This window comes from Pistacia vera, unplaced genomic scaffold, assembly GCF_008641045.1.
Source record: "Pistacia vera cultivar Batoury unplaced genomic scaffold, PisVer_v2 Contig1, whole genome shotgun sequence".
Lineage (NCBI taxonomy): Eukaryota > Viridiplantae > Streptophyta > Magnoliopsida > Sapindales > Anacardiaceae > Pistacia > Pistacia vera.
In genome coordinates, this window is record NW_022195026.1 from 278,975 (window position 1) to 302,316 (window position 23,342).

The following is a 23,342-nucleotide window of genomic DNA, read 5'->3' on the forward strand; positions in this document are numbered from 1 at the left end:
TGCCCCTGGCGAAGTACTTTGTAAACTAGGGACCTGCCTCCTGTATGATTTCCACAAATCCAACATGGACCTCCCTTAGGACATAGTTCGTGTCTTCATGATCGATACATTGTAACAGCGGTATGTTGAACCCGCGCTTATACAATTTATCATTGATGAGTATATAGCGAACTGCCTTTGTACAGAGTGTTCTAGCTTCAGTTCCTTCCTCCGATAGTGTACCATCCCTCAGGTAGGCAATGATCGTGTCCATCCAATTGTATCTCCGACTTGTTGTTAAAATTGGTCCTTATGGAGCGAAGATGCTTGGTTTTGGGAGAAATTTGATTAGGATAGAATCAGCCTTCCCTTGGTTCATTGCAGAGGCTAAGCGGGCTAATCATCGAGATCTGGTGAATTGTGAAAGACCTGAACTGTTTGAGCTTAACTTCAACTAGTTGGAGGTAGGACGACATCTTGTCTTCCTTCGCCTAGTATTCCCTGGTAATTTGGTGGACCACGAGTTGTGAGTCGTTGTAAACCTTAATGGATTCTGCCCCCATTTCCTTGGCAAGGTGGACCCCTACGAGCAATGCCTCTTACTCAACCTCATTGTTGGAAGCGGCGAACCTGAATCTTACTGCGGCTCTGATTAGGTTTCCCTCTGGACTTTCGAGCAAGAGCCCCGCTCCTGCCTCTTTCTCATTCGAGGAACCATCTACATATAAAGTTCATTTCCATAAGTTATCAAGCTTGGGCTTCCGTTGCTCAATTTCTCCCAAGGTACCTACCCTTGGCAGGCTTGACTCACCTTCTAGTTGATAGGAGAATTCATATATGAAATCTTCCAAGGCTTGACCTTTGATTGTCGTCCTTAGGATGTACTTGATGTCATGCTGACTCATCTTCATTGTCCACTGGATTAACCTACCCAATGCCTCGGACTTTTGCATTATCTTCTTTAGGGGAAAGTTGGTCAACACGTGAATGGAGTGTACCTGGAAATAAGGCCTCAGCTTTTTGGTAGCGATGACAAGGGCGAGGTCGAACTTCTCCATCTTAGGGTATCTTATCTCCACGTCGAGTAGTCTTTTGCTCACATAGTATACCGGCTATTGCACTTCTCCTTCCTCGCGTACCAATGTCGCGTTGACAGTAGACTTTGATACTGATAAGTATAACAATAATAGCTCACCTTGGATGGGCTTTGACAACAAAGGTGGTTGTCCCAAATGTTTCTTCAGCTCCTTGAAGGCTCTCTCACACTCCTCTGTCCACTTGAAGCCTTTCTTTCATTTCAAGGTCTCAAAAAATGATAAGCATTTTTCTGTGGCTCGAGAAACAAATTTGTTGAGTGTAGCCACATGCCCTATCAAGCTTTGTACCTACTTTACGCTGATTGGGCTTTTCATATCCAACAGAGCTTGAATCTTCTCTGGGTTAGCTTCTACACCCCGTTGGTTCACGAGAAAACCCAGGATTTTCCCCGAGCTTACCTCGAAAGCACACTTTAAGGGGTTGAGCTTTATTTGGTATTTTCTGAGGATGTCAAACATTTCTCCTAGATGCTCAACGTGGCTTTTTACGACTTTTGACTTGACGAGCATGTTGTCGATGTACACCTCCATTGTCTTACCGATTTGGTTGACAAATATCCTATTCACCAAGTGCTGGTAGGTCACCCCAATATTCTTGAGGCCAAATGGCATAACCCTGTAACAATAAATTCCACGGTCAGTAATAAATGAGGTATGCTCTTCATTGGGCTGGTACACCAGAATTTGGTTATATCCCGAGTACACATCCATGAAGCTAAGTAGAGCATTCCCGACTGTCGTATCTACTAGTGGGTCAATCTATGGTAGCGGAAAGTTATCTTTGGGACATGCTTTATTTAGATCTGTGAAGTCGACGCAAGTCTGCCACTTACCGTTCGACTTTTTTACTAGGACTATGTTAACGAGTCAGTCCGAGTATTTGACTTCTCTAATGAAGTTGATTTTCAGGAGTTTGTCAACTTCAGCTTTGCACGCTTGTGAGTGCTCTGCATCCATAGATCTTCTTTTTTGTCTTATAGGGGTCGAGATTCAACCTGTGGCACATTACCTCGGGGTTGATCCCTACCATATCCGCATGCACCCATGCGAACATGTCGAGGTTTCTCTTCAGGAAACCCTACCAGATTATCGGCTATTTCTCCGCTCAAACTTCTACCGATCTTCAGTACGCGAGTTAGATCTCCCTCACTAACACTTATTTCTCTCAGCTCTTCTGTCAGCCCTGTTGCGGGTTCTTCTCTATGGATGCGAGGATCTATTATATCCTCGAGTGGTCTGAGGTTTGACTTGGATTCTGTTATAACCATTGTTCTCAAGAGCGACCACTTTTGTACTGTGTGTATGGCCCTGTTGTAACATTCCCGAGATTCTTTTTTATAACTCCTAATCATCGCGACCCCCACAGGAGTCAAAAACCTCATTGCTTGGTAGTGGACCGATGTGACTATGCTCAAGTCATCGAAGATCAGCCTTCCAAGGATGACATTATACGAGGTAGGGCAGTCTACCACTAAAAATTCAACCATCAGCGTCCTGATCTTGGGTTCCGTCCCCAAAGTCATGGGAAGGTCGATTGTCCCCTTAGGAACTAGGCTGTCCCAGGTAAATCCATAGAATGGCAAAGGGCACGCCCTCATATCTCTTTCTATGAACCTCATTCCTCGAAAAGCTCCCAAAAAAATGATGTTCGCTACACTCTCATTGTCGACCATTACCCTATGTACTCGGGTATTACTGATTCTAGCTGCAATTACAATCGCATCATGATTGTGGCGAGGGGATTCTTCGCATTTCTCAATCGTGAACCCTACTACCTTGCTCTCCTGTCGGGCCACTTGGGCTGCTTTTATTCACAGCTCATTATCTGGTGAACCGAGTCTGTGCTTGCCTCATGAGCACATTGCTCACGAGCACGCCTTGAGCTCCCTGCTATGTCGGGCCCCTCGTAGATCATGCCTACCTAGACTTCGTTGTTGGCATTTGGCGGGGCTTACTGGACCTGATCTAGGCTTGGTTTTGGTCCTGGCTCAGGATTTGGTTGTTTTGCTGACCTGGATTTTCGCAAGCTTGTGGCGTCTTAACGAATTCCTTTAAGCAGCCCCTTCTTATCAGGTCTTCAATGACATTTTTCAAAGCTCGGCACTCGTTTGTGTTGTGCCCGACATCTCAGTGGTATCAACAATACTTGTGTCGATCTCTTCTGCCCGGAGCCCCTCTCATTCTTCTTGGAGCAGGCAATCTATTCGCCTCACATGAGACTTCGTAGATGTGGGCGATGTCTTGAGTGAGGATGGTGTATTTTGCATACCACGGGAAGGGCCGCCTATCTCTGCGGTTATCTGTTTTTCATCTTTTCAGGATGCTATTACAGTTGTTGTCATTGCGGTCTTGGCCCATGCGTTTATCCAATGGGCGATCTTGTTTCCTGTCCAAAGGCCCCCGTGCCGAACTTCTGGTCAATGCTGCTAGTGAGTTTTCTACTCGTTGGTGTTTTATGGCCATCTGGTAGAACTTGGCCAGGCTTACATGATCTTCACTTTGGAGCTCTTTCCACAGCTCTGTGTTCGGTCTGATCCCTACAATCAACAAAATTTGGATGGACTCCTCGGGTGCATCTGCAACCTTTGCTTGTTCGTTTTGGAACATCGTCAAGTACAAGGTTAATGTTTCGTCTCTCTCTTGACGAATGTTGCTCAAACAGCTAAGTGACATTGCAAACTGCCTCCTTGCTTGAAATTGTTGTAAATACAGCGAGGAGAATTGTTCCCAGAAGTTGATAAAGTTCGCCTTGAGCCTCTTATACCACCTCTTGGCATCCCCTACTAGTGTGACTACGAAGCACCTGCACTTCGCCAAATCAAAGACCTAGTGTAGCTCCATTAGGTCGTTGAAATTATCAAGGTGGTCTCTTGGGTCCCCTTTCCCATCGAACTTACTTTCTAGCACCCTAAATCCTTGCGGAAGTGGGGTTTGGAAAATTTCCTCTGTAAAAGGGGAACTTACTATCTCCTCAGTCATTCCATTCTAACAGGCTTTCAGATCATCGAGTATTCTCTATACACGATCTAAGTATTTGTTGTAGTTGCCCTGGCTGGCTTTGTTCAGCCTCACTTTGAGCAAATGAGTTCGCAAATTCATTGCTTGCGAAGCTTCTCTATTGTGCATTGATGCGTGAAGTTGAGTCATGATGACTAGGCTAATAAGTGCTATCATGCTATTCAATTCGTTGCTCGCGACGTCAGTTATAACCAGAACGTCTGTCATTACTAGATTGGCGCATATGGCTTGTCTCGCAAGCTAGCGGGGATCGATCTTGTCTTGGGCGTGGGTTAATATCGGCATGTTGATGTTAGGGATATTGTCGACCTTCTCGGGGATGACCGTTGTCTTCACTCTCCCTTAGTGGCTATTTCCCTAGCTGCCTCTCAGGGCTAGTTTACCCTCGAGACTCGTGCTCGTGAGAGGAGTGCAGCTTGCGATGTTGAGGGTATTGGCCTCCTCTTGGCACCGATGAACCAGACTGGCTGCCTGTAGAATTCATACATGTTGGGGTGGCACTGGTGAAAAGCGGCTGGTTAAGATTCTGGGCAGGTGGTTATTGATTCCTTAGCTCAGCCACGTTTTGTTGCACCGCCTATGCAACCATCGTTCTGATCATTTCTACCAGTTGTCCGTTTTTGGGGTTTGACGTCCCTACCCCTGGTTAGTCACAACATGCTGAGTTGGCGGCACGGGTGGTTGGCATCTAGCGACATCCTGTTGTACCTCCTGTTGAACTAGTCTTCACAGTCACAAAATTAAACCTAAATACCGTAGTTAGCGGTAAGCAGGGTCGAATCCACAGAGAGCAAGACTAACGACCTAATGTATATTTGAGTTAACGAAAGAGAAATTGGCAGAATGATTGATTAAAACTAAGGAAACTAATTACTTGTAGGAAATTAAAAAGCATCAAATAAATTGCTAACTAAAACACAATATTAAAAGCGTTGTCGCTACGGGTTCGGTTTGACTCAAGACCAACTCTCACAATTCCTCTCCTCGCTCTTCAATTTCCTAATCCTACAAGGCTAGGCAAATCAATAGAAATATCTCCCGGCAATCTAGGCATAATCTATCCTATCTACCCGTCATCTTAGTTACAGATCGATTGGTTAAAGACTATCATTGACTAACCAAAAAATGCTAAACCCTTAAACACCACTAGTTGGTACAACGTTAACAAGTACAACCTATCAACCTATATCATCCAATCAACTAATTACACAATAAATGCATTCCTAGTCAAAATGATATTAAACGCTACTACAACTTGATTGCAATCAGTACCGAAGCAATTTAAAGTCATAATCAACATTCAATAATCTCAAACCGACATTCAATTATGCGAAAAGTTATATATCAATAAACGTTCTCAATGGACATTATCAATTCAACACGTCGAGCATCAGAATAATATTAAAGCATCGCAAACAAACTGAAACGAAAACAAATATAATCTGAATACAAGAAACTTAACCAAATGTCCAACATTCGGGCTCATCCAACTAGTCGAGAGCTGATGAGGAGATCAATGGAGTCAATCTCGATCTCGCCTACACCGTAACAGACAACTGGGAACTCAGCCGCTCATGATGGTGATGACGGAGGCTGAAACGGTGGAAACGGAGCTGATCATGGTGGAGAGGAGGTAACCGATAGCGATATGATGCGAAGAAGGGGCGAAAACGACCCACAGACAGCCCGGAATACGAACAGCCGCACTCACCGAAAAATGTTAATTTTGTTGCGGGTCTTCCAAAAAATGGTGGCGGAAATGGGATCCAAAGGTACCGATGGAAAGCTCTGGTGATAGAGAGTTCAGAGCAGGTCCTGGGGAGGTAAAAGGTCACCAAAAATGAGCAAGATCTGGGCTGGAAGATGAAGAGGCGCGGCGGCTAGATGGCGGATTCCGGTGGTTTTCGCAGCGGCTGAAGCTCGGAATGGGTAGATCCAGCCGTGGGGAAGGAAGATCAAGTCTTGGGGAGTCCAACCGTCGCCGAAAAATGGCCAAAACTGGCCTAGAAGACGAAACGTCACGGTGGTGGAAGACGAAGCGTCGCGGTGTCGTGATGGTTCCCACGGTGGTGATTTGCGGTGGCTGATGAAGATCGGTGCATGGGGAGATGGATCATCGCCGGAAGGAGACGAAGGGTCGTCGGAGCTTGACGAAAAACTAGGTGAACAACCTCCCCTAGAATGCGACTTTTCGTCTTCTTTTATGGAACAAAATGCAAATATCACTTTGGTCCCTGAACAATTGAAAAGTGACAAAACCAGCCCTTATAAATATGACAGTTTACCCCCCAAATAGCATAAATGAGACAAAATCACCCCTAATCCACAAACCACAACCTAATATCAACTCATATCCTTTCCAAAATCATTCCAAACATGTTAAATTCATAAGAAAAATATTAGGAAGCGATTTTCGTGAATAAATTCATAAATTCTTTAATTGTCTCAATATACTTTAATTTAATCACACTTGGGGTATTTTTATCACCAAAATATAGTCACTTTCATGACTCTAACACCTCCTGATGGGTGGTTTCCACATTCTCAAGGTTTTCGGTGGTGGTTTTTGATCTGGTGTGCACCATTATGGGCATGGATTGGGTAGATTGTCACGACTGTTTATAGGAATTGCTGTGATGTTGGCGGAGGGGGCCCTTCTTCTAGCGCCAAAATGTTGATACAAAAATCTGCACCAACTAGAGAATTCTGATCGACCTTGATGGGACCAGAATTGATGTGCATGTGATTATGGGTAATCAGTGATAGACAAATATTAAGTGCAATAAAATGAATGACAATGGTCTACGTCCACTGTTTTTTGTATTTGCTGTGAAAGCTTACAATGAGAATTTTGTGTCAAAGTCGTAACCCCTTTTTCATCATTTGTGGGGGTTTATATACAAGGTTTGTACAAAGGAAAGAGCGAAAATAAAGAGATTACAATTGATCTGAACTACAATTCTGATATTCTTGCGATTGGGCGTTGTGATTGCACAGAGATTGATGTTGATTTAGTCATTCCCGCAATATCTGGGATCTGTCTGGGAATTGATTAAATGATCATTCGGGTTGTTCGCGACTAGCTTATGCTGGGTCGACCTATGTGTTGACGAGCTTGTGTTGGGTCGGACAATCGGTGAAGTCGGACTGGTCCTAGGTCGAGCTACATCCTCGCGGTAGCCAGAGCTTAGTGGAAAAATCACATACAACAACAGGTCATATCAATTATTGGTCTAAGTGGTATAATGACATGCACTAAACATCCCAATTCTTTCAAATAAAACGGAATAATATTATTCATTTCAAAGTCTTATCCCCAGTTACATGTCCTAAATAACGTGTCACATGATGGCAAAAGAGCAAAATAAGGTCCATGAGCTCATGAGTTTAAGTCCCACAAGCCCTAATAGAGGGCCACTAAAGAGCTTACCTTGTCGTCAACTTCAGGATCATGGGAGATTAGTTAAGGTGCATATAAGTTGACCCGTACATCCCCAATCACCAAAAAGAGAAAAAAAATTGTCATACTATTCAATACATCATTATTTTATTTACATCTCAATGCAAAATATCATCACTTTGTTATTGTTGTGAATTATAAGTGAATACATAAAAAAATATTAAAATAATAATGCAATCTCTGCCATAAAGAAAAAATAATAATATCTAAAACATGGGTTATGGCCATCCTTATTTTGCATTTTGCAATATCTGCAGTTAATTATCTGCCTTACAAATTCATAGTAGTATATGTTTTCATGATGCAAACTATTCTTTAGACTTCCGAGTCACAATCCATTGTAATTACACTAAATTGATTTGTTATTTTATTCTTAAGTCGCGCCCTTGGATTCTGGCATTTAATGCGTATGAATATGTTGCGACTAACAGAAAGGAGAAAACTATAATTACAGCATGAAATCAATGATTTAGTTTAATTTGATTTGATGCGCGTAGGAAATTGGCTAAACGCAGAAGGTTCAGTCAATTATGGACAAAAGCTTCCCATAGATGGACCAGGCGACAAGGTTCGTTCAACACAGTTGAGTGGTATTACTTGCATGTGAAGAGATGAATTTAAATTTTCTGCAATCTAAGTCAAGGTCAAGGTCATCTTATTTTGTGTATTTCTTCTCTTATGGTCCTAAAAGCTTTGATATGAAGGCTGTGTTTGGCCATTTGGGGCGTGGAATCCATTGGACTAATTTTTAAAATCTTATTTGGCTGAACTGGGTAGAATAGAAGAGTATATTTTGTACTATCACATGATTGGTGCAGAATGAATTTTAATGATCATTTTTTTGACATGAATTACTTTATAAATTTAGCTGTAAACCAAACTTGCAATTCAAATCAAAATTGACATGTGCAAAGAATGATTACAAAACGAGTTACAACTAAATTTATAGAGTAATTTATATCTCCATTTAATATTCTAATTAATATTAAAATTGATCGATGTGACGTATCTATATCATTCACCACATATTTACACTTTGGTCTAATTTATTAGTTCCATCACGCTATAATTCTGAAGCTTGAATATACTTGGGAATTGGGATTCATCTCTTCGTCTAATAGAATGTTGCTCTCTGCTGATAGATCAACTTAATTACTGAAATATAAGAATCTCAAAATCGATATATATCCACGAGGGAAGAAAAGTTATCAAACAGCTTCCTAGAGGTTCGATGAATTGATGCACATAAAAGTTTACCAAGATTGATATATGGAGAAGGATGAAATGCATAATAATTTGGTTATCGTCTACCGACCTTCTAAACTGACTGTCATTTCTGGTTTAGTACAAGAAGAAGAAGGCGTGCCAGAAAGTCCTCTCCTTAAAACGAAGGCTGGTGGTTTGGGAGTTGGAAGGGTCACAGTTTCACCGCCTAGCATGAGAATAACGATGGACATGGTGGGACGATCACCTGGGTCTTCTTGCACGCATAAAAGCCCAACATTTATGCACTTCAATATTTCATTTGTTTTGGAACTTTCTCTTAGTTTCTGGTCAATTAAATCCAATGCCTTGTCTTCTTGCCACAATCTCCATGCCTGGAAGTTCAAAATTTTACAAGTTGGTAAGAAGATAAAATTGGCCAAAAGGGCAATGTGTATAAAAGTCATACTACATACATAACCTAGAAGGCTTGAAGCTTCTTTTGAATTGTAAAATCCAGAGTTCTTTTTTCCACTTATAATCTCGAGTACAACTACACCAAAGCTAAAAACGTCGGATTTGACCGAGAAAAAACCATCTAATGCATACTCCGGGGACATATAACCACTGCATTACAACCATCAATATAATTTTTGTGATTAGGCAAAAATTGTGTTATCTTTTTCCTAATTGCAATGGCGAACTGAAAAGCTATGCTAGAAAATATAAAATCTGCTTTGATAAAATTATTAATGTTCTCATGTCAACTTACTAAGTTCCCACCACTCGATTTGTAATCCCCTCTGTTTGTGTCCCTTCAAAAATCTTTGCCAATCCAAAATCAGAAATTTTAGGATTCATCTTATGATCCAGTAGAATATTGCTCGTTTTCAAATCTCTGTGAATGATTCTCAACCTAGAATCTTGGTGAAGATAGAGAAGTACTCAAGCAATTCCCAAAATGATGTTAAAGCGCATCTCCCAATCCAATAAAATACTGAGAGTACGATCTGGAAGAGTTTTCATTTCCCAATCAAAATCATAATATTAATATTAGTACTATGGTCACTTTGTATCAAACAAAATACAATATCGTTTATTCGCAGACAATTAGACTTGTTAGAGGCTGACCGAATATAAAGAAGTCTAAGCTTTTGTTAGGCATATATTCATAGAGCAAAATCTTTTCGCCCCCTTCTATACAGTAGCCCAAAAGTCTAACAAGATTCCGATGTTGGAGCTTAGCAATCAACATAACCTCATTCTTAAACTCCTCCAAACCCTGTCCTGAAACACTTGAGAGCCTCTTTACAGCAATATCTTGACCTCCTGAAAACTTAACCTGGAATGTGCATTATTTTATAACAATACATTGATTATTATACTTATGACAAGAAACTAGTAGCAACAGTATCAACAAATCTTGTGAACAATAGTAGTGTATTACCTTGTAAACAGGGCCAAAGCCTCCTTTCCCAAGTTTGTTTGCTTCAGTGAAGTTATCTGTAGCAGCTAATATGCTTCCGAAATCAAAGAAAGGTAAGTCTATGCCTTCTTTATCTTCCTCTTTGAACTGGCCATAGTCTATCAGATCTCTGACATGCCTCTGACTGTCATATAAGTGAAGCGCCAGAGCTCTTTGCCTGTCTTCTGAATTCAAAATATTAATTATTCGTAACTTAATCAGTCCTATTTAAATGGATAAAACCCTTGTCTATTTAAATATAATTTGTATGAATGCATTCAAATTAGTTACCTTGTCTGTTGGCCTTTTTCTTTTGTATGTAGATATATGCAATGACACATGCCAGAACAGTCAAACTTGCCATAGTCACTAAAGCAATCAAAGTCCCTTGCATCCTTGGATTATAAAAGCCTCCACTACTGTTACTGTTAGCATCTACTTCTGCAATAAGGAAAATAGACTAGTCTCGCTCAGAAATCATGGTGTATGGCAAGTGATTAGAAAAACATTTGATGGTAAATTCTTCCCTTCAAGCTCCCTCTCTTGCCTACGATTATAAAAAATTGAAGTATGCTAACTTACAAAGTTAACTATAGTTCAATTGATCCTTCAATGTAAGAGCACACTAACAAAGTTTTGTTCGATACAGAAACGAAAAGAGAATTACCTGTATAAGGCAGCAAACGGAGATATATGTTACGGCCACCATCTGTGAATTCCTCCTGAATATTGTTGAGATCTTCAACCCAAAGCCAGCACCTGGATATTCTTGTATTGTCTCTTTTTGTTATGTTTGTTGTTTCAAATGAATAAGCTTGACACTTTGCACTTTTTCAAGCATTTCTCTCTGCATCCATTTTCACCTGTGGTCTCAAGTTCGGTATCTGGCTTTCCAAGTTTCATCATTTCTAACATCGAGAAGTTTCCATCGCCAGACTTGTTGCATAGAAGAGGCGTTTTTCTTCTGCAGCCATTAGAAAAATCACCTGGTGACACAGGATCAAAACCACCTAAACACCTGCACCCTGTCTGGGTATTGCAGATTGCAGAGTTTCCACAGGCTTTAAACACACTGCAGTTATCCCTCGGTTCCGACCAGGTCAAACGCCATGAAGCTGACTTATTGTGTCGGGAGAAATATTGTATCTTTCCATCAAAACTCATAACCAACATCGTATTATTTTTATTGAAGAGGGAAGATGATGTCATGTTACACCGGCTGGAACTGTTACAATTCTTCAATATATTTCTTATGTTGGAGCTAGATTTTTTAAAGTTTGATAATATAAAGGATATAACAAGGAAAATATCAGACTCGATGAACTTTCCAGAAACTCCACTTCTCCAGTAATCTAGATCCCTGGCGTTCTTTTTTATAATGTACTGGTTTCCGCTTTCTTCATCCTTCTGGAATATAAAGTTTCCTGGTGCTGGGTCATCAGAACTTTTCCATGCAGTCAAATTAAGGCTACCATGCATTTTCATACCAGGAAGATATGTATCAGTTGGATAATTGAAGCTTTGCCAGACAACTTTTGATGTGCCGTTGTCTTCTTTGCTTAGAACGAGGTTTCCAGAATCTAAGAGCTTCACCATCCCTTTAAAGGGAGACCATCCTTGAAGATTACTTGACCATTTTGATTTGTTATTTTCATCAAGTACCATGAGGTTACCATCTTCAGTAATGCAAAAAATCCCAGTACTCTTATCCAGCCAAGGAGATCGATTCGCAACCCATACAATTCTCCTTGGATTAGACCCTTTATACCAGATCCCCACGTATCTTCTCTTATCAGATCTTCCATGAGGGGTGAAAAATCCTAATTCAAATCTTTCACCAGCTGAGATGAGAGTTTCATTCTTTTGATCGCTAATGGAATCATTCAATATTGTTAAGGTATCTTTGGCAGAACAGAATGGAAGATGAAAACAGAACAAAAATGTACATAAAATGAACACAGTACGTAACATATGAATCTCAGTGCATCTAATGATAGTTCTTACCATTCTCCGCTTCCTCTCCATTATCGAAGGGTGTAAGCAATTACTTACAGAATTCTCTTCATAGCAGAAGACTTGAGTCTGTAAGCAATTACTTATCGAGTTTGCTTCATAGCAGAAGACTTGAGTCGTCTGCTCATTTACTAGTGGCCACAAACAGAGGTGGAAAAGCAACCCGACTTGATCCGACCCGACCCAATCCAGGTTGCTTTTAGTGGCGGGTTGGTCCCGACCCGTCCGACAACATTGGTAGGCTGGGTTAGGCCCGCCAATGTTGGGGAATTGGCTGGCCCAACCCAGACTGCCAACCCTAACCCGTCGGGTTAAGCCGCGGGTTGGGCCGGCTTAACCCTCTTTTTGATTTTTTTTTTTTAATTTTGTTTTGTTTTATTTTGTTTAAGTTTAAATGTTTAATTAACTTTTCAAATAAATAATTAACAATTTATAAATGAATAAATGTAATTGTTTTTAGTTAATTGTTAATTTCTTTTCAAGATATCAATAATTAAATTAAATTAAATTTTTTTTTGTTAACATTCTAAATATTAATTCAATTTTAATACATTAAAATTGTAATATAAGAATAATTAAATTTATTCATTTATTAAAAAATAAAATAAGAAATTACAATAATTATTGCCTCGTTAAAATCCTCACCAGAAAAACCCAATAGACAAAAACTTGGTAGGAAAAAAAAGTGCAATAATTGACAATTAATTTACAAGTTACAATTTACAAAACAACTAATTTTGGGTTCACTAGGACCTCCCTCATCCGTATAATCTATATTACAAAATTGAAATGATTCTATTAAAGTATCGTCGACAACCTTGTATTGACCTTGATGGCGCAACCGTTCCCAATCTCGAAGACATGTGAGGACTTCAATCATTTTTTGTGAAAGTTTAGTCCTCCTTTCATTAAATTCTTCCACTTGCACTAAATGTTTGTTCGGATAGACGGTGAGACAGGAACATCGAAACCATCCAAGACAAGTCTTGATAATACCGGAAAAATACATTTTCTGGCTCTCCAATAGTCTAAGAGATCAATGTTGGCTCTCTGTTGTAGGTCTACTGGTAACATTTCAGGGTTGCCAAATATTGTTGAAGCTCATTACTCTGTGACTGCATGGAAACAGTACATTAGTTGTTGTTGTTGGTGGAGCTTCTGAAGAGTTGTGCTTCGGATTCGGGTCCTTTTCGGCCTTCAGTGCACCCAAGAGTAGAAGTCTTCATTTGTTTCTTCGATCAGCTTCCCTGGATGTTTCGCCTCTTTGCGGTTCCATACCTGTTTTCATATTGAATATACTTCGAAAAGTGATTTTTTACCTCTCCTTTTGATTGGCATACTTTCGTTTTGTAAATTTTCACATAAATGTGTCAAAACCATTTTCTAAACCTGCTAATTTAATTCTAGGATCAAATATAACACCTAAACAATAAAGAAAGGAATGAGTTTCCAATATTTAAAAAAAAAAAAATTCCATTGCCTTTATTAGTGCATTTAAATTACATTGTCTTTGTTTTTTATAATAACTCAGAAATTTTATAATTGTATGTATTACCAATGACTAGTAGGATAATACACACCAGAAAGTTGTAAAGTGGATTGGTAAAAAGTTTTAAGAAAAGAATGAAAAACTTTAACTTTTGCCAATCATTTTCTACCAAATAATGAGGACCTCTATTATTTGCTACAAAATGACTAATTATATTAGCATAAGGTAAACATGAATCAAATATTAAATAAATACTATTCCATCTACACGCATGTCTAATGCAAAGTTCTAGGAGACTTATTGATTTTATACAAGTGTCTTGAATTCAATTTCTTTTATTACTACTAGTAATCCAAGCTAAACAATCTCTAATTCTATTAATATTTTCTTTAATTGTTTTCATACCACTTTTTACAATTATTAATAACATGGTATGCACAACGTTGGTGAAAAATTTCAAACTGTTATATAAGGATATTACTTTGAAATAATTTATAGCTTTACTATTAGAACTTGCATTATCTAAAGTTAAACTTATCACTTTACTAACAATATCATAATCTCTAAAACTTCAACAATTTATTAAAATTTGTTCACCACTATGATCAACATCCATTAATCTAATCCTAATAAAGATTTATTTAATTTACATTCATTATCAATAATGACTCGTCATACAAATATAATCTTGTTTAGCTCTACCACTCCAAATATCGAGTTGGAGCCATACTAACATGACAGTATGTATTTTATTTTTAATTCTAATTTCATTTTTCTAAATAATTTTATTAAATCATTTCTAGTTGCAGTTTTAGAATAACTTTTAAATCCTGGAAAAAATGAATTTTGAACAAATCTTTCAAAATATTTATCTTCAGCCATTTAAAGGTTGATCGTTACAGCAAATATAAAGCAACTGTTCCCTATATACATCAGAATTATAACGCCAATTATTACCCTATAGTTATTGAGTTTGATTGCTTTCTCTATTTCCATGTTGATTAATATATTTTAGCATGCCTTTTTAAAGTACTAGTACCATTACCTGAATCAGTTTTATAATATTTTCACAGTATTTGCATCTCGCTTTCTTGACTTGAACCCCATTTTCTGTCTCGTAAAACTTGTCGAAATGTGCCCAAACGTCTGATTGTGTCTGTCTTCGTTTTCGACGGCAGGTGATGATCCCGCCTCAGCTTGAGATGAAGTTGGACGAGCACGACGATTACGAGGACGACTTCTAGAACCACCGGGAGCTGTTGGAATCAGGGCATATTTTGAGGTGTATCGGATTCTGAGAATGGGAAACGGACTATTTGAATCTCCTCCGCATTTATGTTAGTAAAATCGCGGACTAGACTAGGATAGTAGTTTCCTTCATCATTGTCATTGATGAGAGAGAATATCTATCCATTTAGTTGAAAAAAAAAAAATTGTGTAGAAGAAATAAAAATTAAGAAAGAGAATTGTAATATGGAAATTGGAATTTGGAAATTGGAAATATGAATTAAAAATTGCAAAACTAATAAAATTAAAAATTAAAATACGAGCAAATTGATAACAAAGAGATTAAGAGAATAAATGAATAATTGAGAGATTAGAGATTAGAGAATATGAGAGAATGAGAGAATTTGAGTTGTGAGAAAAATGTGAGAGTTTAGGGCCAATTTATAGAAAAAAATGGGAAAGAAAAATGACGAAAAAGACCCTTTCAACGGCTATATTTCAAGGGCAAAGGGGTAATTTGAAAAAACAAATCAATTTTTTTATTTTTTTGGGCCAACCCGGCGGGTTGGCGGGTCTCTTTTAAAAGAGACAAAATAGCAACCCGTCAGGTTGCGGGTTGCCATTTTGCAACCCGGCCCGCCGGGGTGTTGCTGCCTGGTTGGGTTCAACCCAGACCGCCATATTGGCGGTCCGGGTTCAACCCGCTTCATTGCGGGCCGGGTTAGGGTTGACCCGCCTAACCCGGCCCATTTGTTCCACCTCTAGCCACAAATTCTATTGGCATCTACATTATTTTTTTTTGTTCATGCTTGATTTTAACACCAACGACTCGCACATGCAAAGTGCTAAGATGCTCTTAGAAATTACACATGAATGATTAATACAGTAAATAAATAAAAAATGATTTTTAAAATGGTTCGGATGCTCAAAACGAATCCTACGTTCACTGTTTTTGTATATATGAGATATTACAATCAGGTCGCGTATAGCAAGCTGAGATACAATTGGAGTATAGTTTTTACTATCAGAATCCTGAAAATGAGAGAGAGAGTCCTCTATTTATAGTCGAGTGATTCAAGTTAATGATTACAAGTCAGCAAATGGATAGGTACCGTACAATTCCTACCTTGCTTCCCATTAGCTGATTACATAGGAGATATCCTTAAATCGTGTGGTGCTTGGACAGGTGTGTGGCCCCTATTCACTCATAGACAAAACCTGAATTTGCCAAGTTGATGACAACTATATTCTTTCTGTCTTCAGGCGACATGGCAACTCCTGAACGGTACAAAGTCTTTCTAAACTTTAATTAATACTTGCTAACGTAAGCTTGCATCAGCCCCTGATTTTTTTAGGCATAACAATTTTTAAGTTCATTTACAAGCGACATGATTCGCAAGTTTCACTTAGTACATATGGTGTGAGATAAATGTATATCCACATTTAATAAGGCCAAACGACTTACGCATACCCAAGGTTTGTCGAAACGACAAGTTAGTACCTAAAAGGTTTTAAAACGACAAATAGGTACCTTCCGTCAGGTTCTGTTAGTGATTTTCGTTTGATAATAGTTAAAAGACTAAAATGCCCTTGAAAGTTTAATATTTTAGTTTTTTACAAATTTAAAAATTTCTAAAAACCCCCTACATTTGCTAATTTGACTAAATACCCCAATATATAAAAATTTTATAAAATAACAAAAACACCCCCGCCACCCGCAATGCCAGATTCCGGCCACCACCGCCGGAATCTGGCCGAAAAATTACGTTACGACACAGACCCGTCAAAAGCGTAGATCTGACATTTTCCGGCAAGATCCGTGGCTGATCTGGTCGGAAAAGGCCAGATCTGGCCGGAAAATCATGTTACGACACAGACCCTTTGGATCTGTGTTGTAACACGTCGATCTGGCCGAAAAATGCCAGATCGAAGTGTTACAACACAGATCCGACGGGTCTGTCTGGCCGTCGAGGCCGAAAAAGGCCAGATCGACATGTTACGACACAGATCCGACGGGTCTGTGTCGTAACACAATTTTTCGGCCAGATTCCGGTAGTGGTGGCCGGAATCTGGCACTGCGGTGGTGGGGGTGTTTTTGTTATTTTATAAAAAATTTATATATTGGGGTATTTAGTCAAATTAGCAAACCTAGGAGGTTTTTCAAAAAATTTTAAATTTATAAAAAGCTAAAATATTAAACTTTCAAGGGTATTTTAGTCTTTTCACTATTATCAAAGAAAAATTATTAACAGAACATAACGGAAGATACCTATTTATCGTTTCAAAACTTTCTAGATACCAATTTATTGTCTAGATAAACTTTGGGTATGTGTAAGTCGTTCTGGCCCTTTAATAACTACAACTAACAGAAGGTGAAATTGCCCGTTGACTAGAAGTCTAGAGTTAATATCCAAAAAGTAGTCTTGCTTAATGCTTGAGGGCTAATAAAAAAATCACCAAAAATATAAAAGAATTGAAAATTCTATTGGAAATTTACTGTTAAAACAAATATTACAAGATCTCATTAATTGATTTGACAGATGGACAGCATAATAAGATATGAAAAACCTGAGGAAAATGAGCAAACACAAAGTTCCAGAAGCAATTCTGGGAAATGTCATCAGAAAAAAGACCACGCGATAAGGTTCAGCGATTGAGTGGTGTATGTTAAAGCTGAATTATAGTAGAAGAAGCTGGCAACCGAGGTCAAGGTAGTCTACGTTTGTCCATTTCACTTTTTTTTTTTTTTTTTTTTTTTTGGTTGTTTTTTATGGTCCTAAAATAGCTATTTCGACGCGGCTTCCTACATATAACATAAACAAGCTCTGCCTCTTGCTTTCACTGTGAATGTTCTTTGACATGACCAATTAAGACCTTTTGTTAGTGACAGTCGATATTAATGCCAGGAGCACATGATACCCGGTAACTAATGCTTGCATTATTGCTGAAGCTTTTATACATGTCTGTATCGTTCTAGTATTTTTCTTCTTCTCTTTGCTGAACAAATCCCCTTGTTTAAATAGTCAAATGATTTTAATTGATTGTGGATAGCAATAATAAATTACAAACTGATTTCAGTAACCTTAGATTTCGCTATGAATTTGGTAATCCATAGATAAAATTCCCAAATCACACATATATATTGTATTGAGAGAGCAAAAGAAACAGAGGAAAGCTGAAAATTGGGGCAAAATCTTGACTTTATTAAATAAAAAAGTGGATTCTTATATACAAGCAGTAACTCTAGTTACATTTGCAATATATTGCATAACAGGGATTTTGCTTTAGAAGCATCTTATTAAATCTATAGTAAGACTCAGCAAACGCTTAAGAAAAATGACAGATCCTAAAAGGATGAATGTAGTTCACAATGTCAGATGAGAATTAGAGGCTACCTGATCTATTGAAAAAGAAAGTTATGGTTATCGACCTTCTAAACATGATAGGTAAAATGTGAATAGAGTGCATATATTCAAGATGGTTCTAATCATTCTCCTGTTTCCCTCGATTATGCAGGGTGTTTGAGCAAGTTCTCACAAGAGTCAGTTACCTTCTTAGCAGAAGACTCTTTCAGGTTGATTTACAAGCCCCTTCATATTGACTCTGGTCAACAATTTTCACATCGCATAACGTGAACTGGTGTGAAATGGGTGAAAATGTATTCCCTGTACCCTGTTCAATGAGCTATAACTTACTGAAGATAAAAGCAACAACAGCCCAATGAACCAAATATATTCCATGTACCATGTTCAAATAGTGATCCACAAGTAGAAAAACATATACTTAGTACCAAAAATAAGTTTTAATCGAAATTTCCAGTTAAAATTGATAGCATAAAAGGATGTGAAAGACTTTAGCAAAACAAAGAAGGGATGAGTTTCAGTACTTCTGATTATAGTATGCTAACAGCTGGATTACTGTATTTTGTGAAGGACGGTGGCAAACAAGGTCATGGTCGTCTAATTAGTATGTCTATTTCTCTTTATTCTAATATCGACATCGTCACGCGTTTTCCGGTATGTAGAAAAAGTTGCGCCTCTTGCTTTTGCTTTCAATGTCAATGTTTCTGAAGAGACGCATTTAAGATGTTTGTTGGTGACAATCATCGAGGCCAGTTGCCGTGCACATGATGGTAGTTTCCATATGCTTCTATTTCTTCTTTCTCTTTATTTTCTATCTCGGAAAATCAAACGAAAAGTCGATATGTCCGAGTGGTTAAGGAGACAGACTTGAAATCTGTTGGGCTTCGCCCGCGCAGGTTCGAACCCTGCTGTCGACGCATTTCCACTTTTTAAAGTTTTTATCTTCTGGTCATGGACTTGTATGAAGACCGGTGACAATGAATCAGCCCAATATCAACATTTCTCTTGTACTTTGCGCTGTTCATCCAGCCCAACCCAATTCCATAACGCTTCTTTTTTTTCGTCTGCAGTAGGATTGGCCAGTACTCTTGGTTGCCTTGTTCAGTTTTTCATCTCTAAATATGAGTTCCAAGTCTTATAAGCTTTTGACTTGTGTGTTTGAATATATTCTGAGTTGTAAAGTTTGAATTCTTCTATTCTTTGACATTGGAAAACTTGATGTTAAATAGGACTCAATTCATAATTTAATTATTAAATATTGTTAACTTAACACGTCTTGATTCAATTCATACAAAGTATTAAACTTTAATTATTATTTTCAATGTCTGCATAATTACACATTATGTTTAAACATCTAAGTAATTGCAAATTTTCTACATATATTGATATATCATTTGTGATTGTCTTATTATTTAATTAGTATAATATAATACAATAAAAAAGGGAATCGAGCCACCTTAGAGAACAATCTAGAACAAACAAATTAAATAATTTTATATAAATTGTAATGAATAGGTAGGAGTGATATGTACTACCATGAAAAGCGCGTGTGAAGTAATCCATATCTTTATCTTCATCGACAATGTAGAGTAGATGGTAATTGCAAGAGGAATCGCGGGGTCCAAAGAACACGTCACGGATAGCAAATCAGGTACAGACCACGTGGGATGAGGTCCTCCATTGAAGCAAATCACGCCAGGTAAGCGAATCGGAATCTCCAACTACAAACCCGCCACCTGGATAACACGTCACTATCAAATCAGAAGGGCAAAAACACCTGCATCGAACCCAGGAAACAAATCCCAGCCAAGCCAAGGCTAAACAAAGCGGCATGTTACGTATTGACCACAAAACGCATTGTTCCCTCTTAAGCCAACACCTGGCACTCACCTACACCACAGCCTCTGGTTCGATGGCGTATTTGCGCAGACCCCAAGTCCTCCTGTGTTTCTGTATAAGATGGTGTAATTGAAATGACTGTTACACCCCTGTTTCATAAAACGAGTTTGATTGGTTGTTTATTACTAATACATTTTTTCTTTAATGTTCTCGTTAGATTATACTTTATAAATTTTTGTTTCTGTTTATTGTGTATTTATGCTATACATATAATAATATTAATTTAATATAAAATATGGTAATTGAAGAAATATAAGTTATTTTATACCTATGATATAAGAAATGTTAAATAATTTGTTAAACAGATGGCACAAATATTAATGGTTAAAAATATATTTATTTAAAACTCAATCTCTTTATTTTTTTAATTTTTTGTTTTTTGGCGAATGATGACTTTTTATCACGCTTAACTTAACAATTTATGCACGTAATATTATTCTATTTTATTAAGTAATATAAAAAAAAAATCGAAAATACTGTTAACTTTTTAAGTTTTTATTCTTAAACTGTGATATTTTGGTCTTCTACAGAAAAGCAGACAGTTCAAGGTTAATTTCGTGATTTAACGCAAAAGCAAGTCTGTAACTGTAAACCACTGCAACTTGTTCACCTTCCATCCCTCTTCACTTTTTCTTCTCACACTTCCTCTGCAGCGCTAGATGAGAGAGAGAATTCCAACAAACTAGAGAGAGGAAATTCCCGAGAAAGCGTAATAAAAGAAAATAGAAAATTAGCAATAAATCAAAGCAAACAACAAATGAACAACTGTGAGCTGTGCAAATCGAGGGCGAGAACGTACTGCGAATCTGATCAGGCGAGCCTTTGCTGGGAGTGCGACGACAAGGTCCATGCAGCCAACTTTCTAGTTGCCAGACACTCTAGAACCCTCCTCTGTCATATATGCGACTCTCTAACTCCTTGGAAAGCCTCCGGTTTAAAGCTCGGTCACACCGTTTCCGTCTGCGAGACTTGCGTCAACCGTCAACAACAATACGAAGGACAGAGCCAAGAAGAACCAACTGACGACGACGACGATGACGACGACGACGATGGCGAAGAGGACGATGAGGTGGAGGACGGAGAAAATCAGGTGGTGCCTTGGTCCGCCATCGCATCTACGCCGCCGCCGGCTTCCAGTTCTTCTAGTAGCGATGAGATTTCCGTTTGTTCGTTGAAACGGCGTCGTGAAGAGGCCTCAGATCTTCAATCTCAAGTACTTTTTCGTGATTCCATATTTTTATTTTTTTTTAAATTATTTTTTCAAATGCAATGGACGTTTAAGATTTATCAGATGTTAATGGCCTGCGTAGGATGAACAGAACGGTTCATTTTCTCAACGGGAGTACTGTACGACCTCACCGATGCAGGCTGCTGGTATTGACTCAACAGAAGCGGTTCGTTCGGAATCCGTAGCGATTATCGCTGAGCCGCTTAAGAGATTACGTAATCAGCGAAATAAAGGGGAATTAAGTGAGGTTGATTCGTGGGGATCGTGTAGCCGTCCGATTTAAGTTAGTTTGGGATATTTTTCAAGTTAACTTGTTCTAACAATAGCCTCAGATTGATGACCAGTTGGCGCTTAGATTTAATTTTGTATTAATGGGAGATTTAATTTTGATTTCTCTTTCCAAAATTAGATTGTATGGAATATATATGATTCTGATGTGTTTATCCTCCGTATTAGGGGTTTTCTTGGACTAGATTAATTGAATGGATTTGGAAAATATGTTAGATTTTCATTAACTCTAGTCTTAACATTTTTCTCTTGCTGAAATAGTTGCATGGCTTTATAATGTGATTATGAGTAAAAACAAATACATAAATGTTTTCTGTTGATATAGTTTACAGGGGTGGATGTAGAAAAAATTTGAAATTGGGATGAATGTGATAAAAGTTAGGGTATATGGTGCAGCAGAATGGCAGAACAAATAGCACTATAGCAGCCTTAAAAATTTCGTACTAGTCAGTGGGTGCTGTTGCAGAGAAAGAACATGCAACTTTCTATACCAGCCACCTGATTGATTGCTTGGTGAGAATGAGGTGATCACCAGTCAATCAAAATATCAGTGTCAGAGAATCGCAAGGCCAATTTAAAGGCACGTATTGTTGCTTGTAAAGTGACCATGGCTATGAGCCTAATTGACCCACCTCTTGCTGCTTTATAACATCGGTTCAAGAGATATTCATGAATTTTTATTTTTTATGTTTTACAAAATAAATATTTATATCTATAGCTTCATTTAACAAAAATTAGGATCTTTGAAAGTAACAGATAATGGTTATGGCCGGCCATCACATCAAAGTGGGATGAACTTATGTTTTAAGAAATCAAACTATAAATTATAAATAGAATGAACAGAAGCATGAGAAGAAATTGTGGTTGAGGAAATTCATCAACAAAACATAGTCTAAATATCAAGAGTGTTTAGCGGTGGTTGTTATGGATTCTTTGTTGAAATGTAATAAAAGAATGATCACATCACATGGGTGAGAGGGAAAGTATCAAGTGCGAATGGGTTTTGTGGTGGAGATTAGTTCAGTGGTTTGAGGAGAAAGTTTTATGTGTGGTGGTGGTTGTACGCTTCTTAACATCCATGGAGATATTATAAGATTGTATTCATCTTGGGATTCTGCTGACATGACTTCCCATTTGTACTCGAACCTGAAGGTGACTCAAAAGGCTCTTTGTACAATAAAATGCATTTACATTACACCAACATCAATCATGGGCTGATATCTACCTGTTCAATTGCAAGGCTTTAATATAAAATGCGTTTTCAGAATTGGGAGTTGTTTACGTGATTCAATACATATTATATAAAATGAAAGATTAATAAACCACCTAAATCCATTCATTCAATTTGACGTTACATTTTCCTCGTATTAACTTATGTAGTTCCTCAATTTCTTGATACGCTCGTGTTGTTCACTGAAATCTCTAAGTACTATGGAATGTTTTCTAGTTCAACATCTTCCATGATTATGATCATTTGCTTTAGAACTTCCTCATTTATCTTCATATATCCTTGTTAATATCTCAAAACTGTACATGCTTAACCAGGGAGAACATACAAAATTAGCTTCAGCCAACCTCCCTGTTTGTATCGTAAATCTTGTCGACATGGGTGTA

At 38.2% G+C, this 23,342-nt stretch overlaps 2 protein-coding genes and 1 non-coding gene across 3 annotated transcripts; 2 read left to right on the top strand and 1 right to left on the bottom strand.

The window, feature by feature from the left end:
• Nucleotides 1–8,641: 8,641 nt before the first annotated feature.
• LOC116138567 (G-type lectin S-receptor-like serine/threonine-protein kinase At4g03230) lies at nt 8,642–12,220 on the bottom strand. Its single transcript, XM_031424527.1, is given in 8 exon segments — nt 8,642–9,152; nt 9,234–9,384; nt 9,530–9,767; nt 9,889–10,099; nt 10,205–10,407; nt 10,514–10,663; nt 10,890–11,046; nt 11,048–12,220. Coding segments are annotated over 8 exon segments (2,547 nt in total). The 5' UTR covers nt 12,194–12,220; the 3' UTR covers nt 8,642–8,861.
• A 6,928-nt stretch (nt 12,221–19,148) lies between these two features.
• On the top strand, nt 19,149–19,230 carry TRNAS-UGA. The gene has a single exon. It is a non-coding gene; the product is annotated as a tRNA-Ser (tRNA).
• A 1,532-nt stretch (nt 19,231–20,762) lies between these two features.
• LOC116123300 (B-box zinc finger protein 21-like) lies at nt 20,763–21,877 on the top strand. Its single transcript, XM_031409357.1, has 2 exons — nt 20,763–21,425; nt 21,523–21,877. The coding sequence occupies exons 1-2, from the start codon at nt 20,970–20,972 to the stop codon at nt 21,721–21,723; spliced, it is 657 nt and encodes a 218-aa protein (XP_031265217.1). The 5' UTR covers nt 20,763–20,969; the 3' UTR covers nt 21,724–21,877.
• Nucleotides 21,878–23,342: the final 1,465 nt, after the last annotated feature.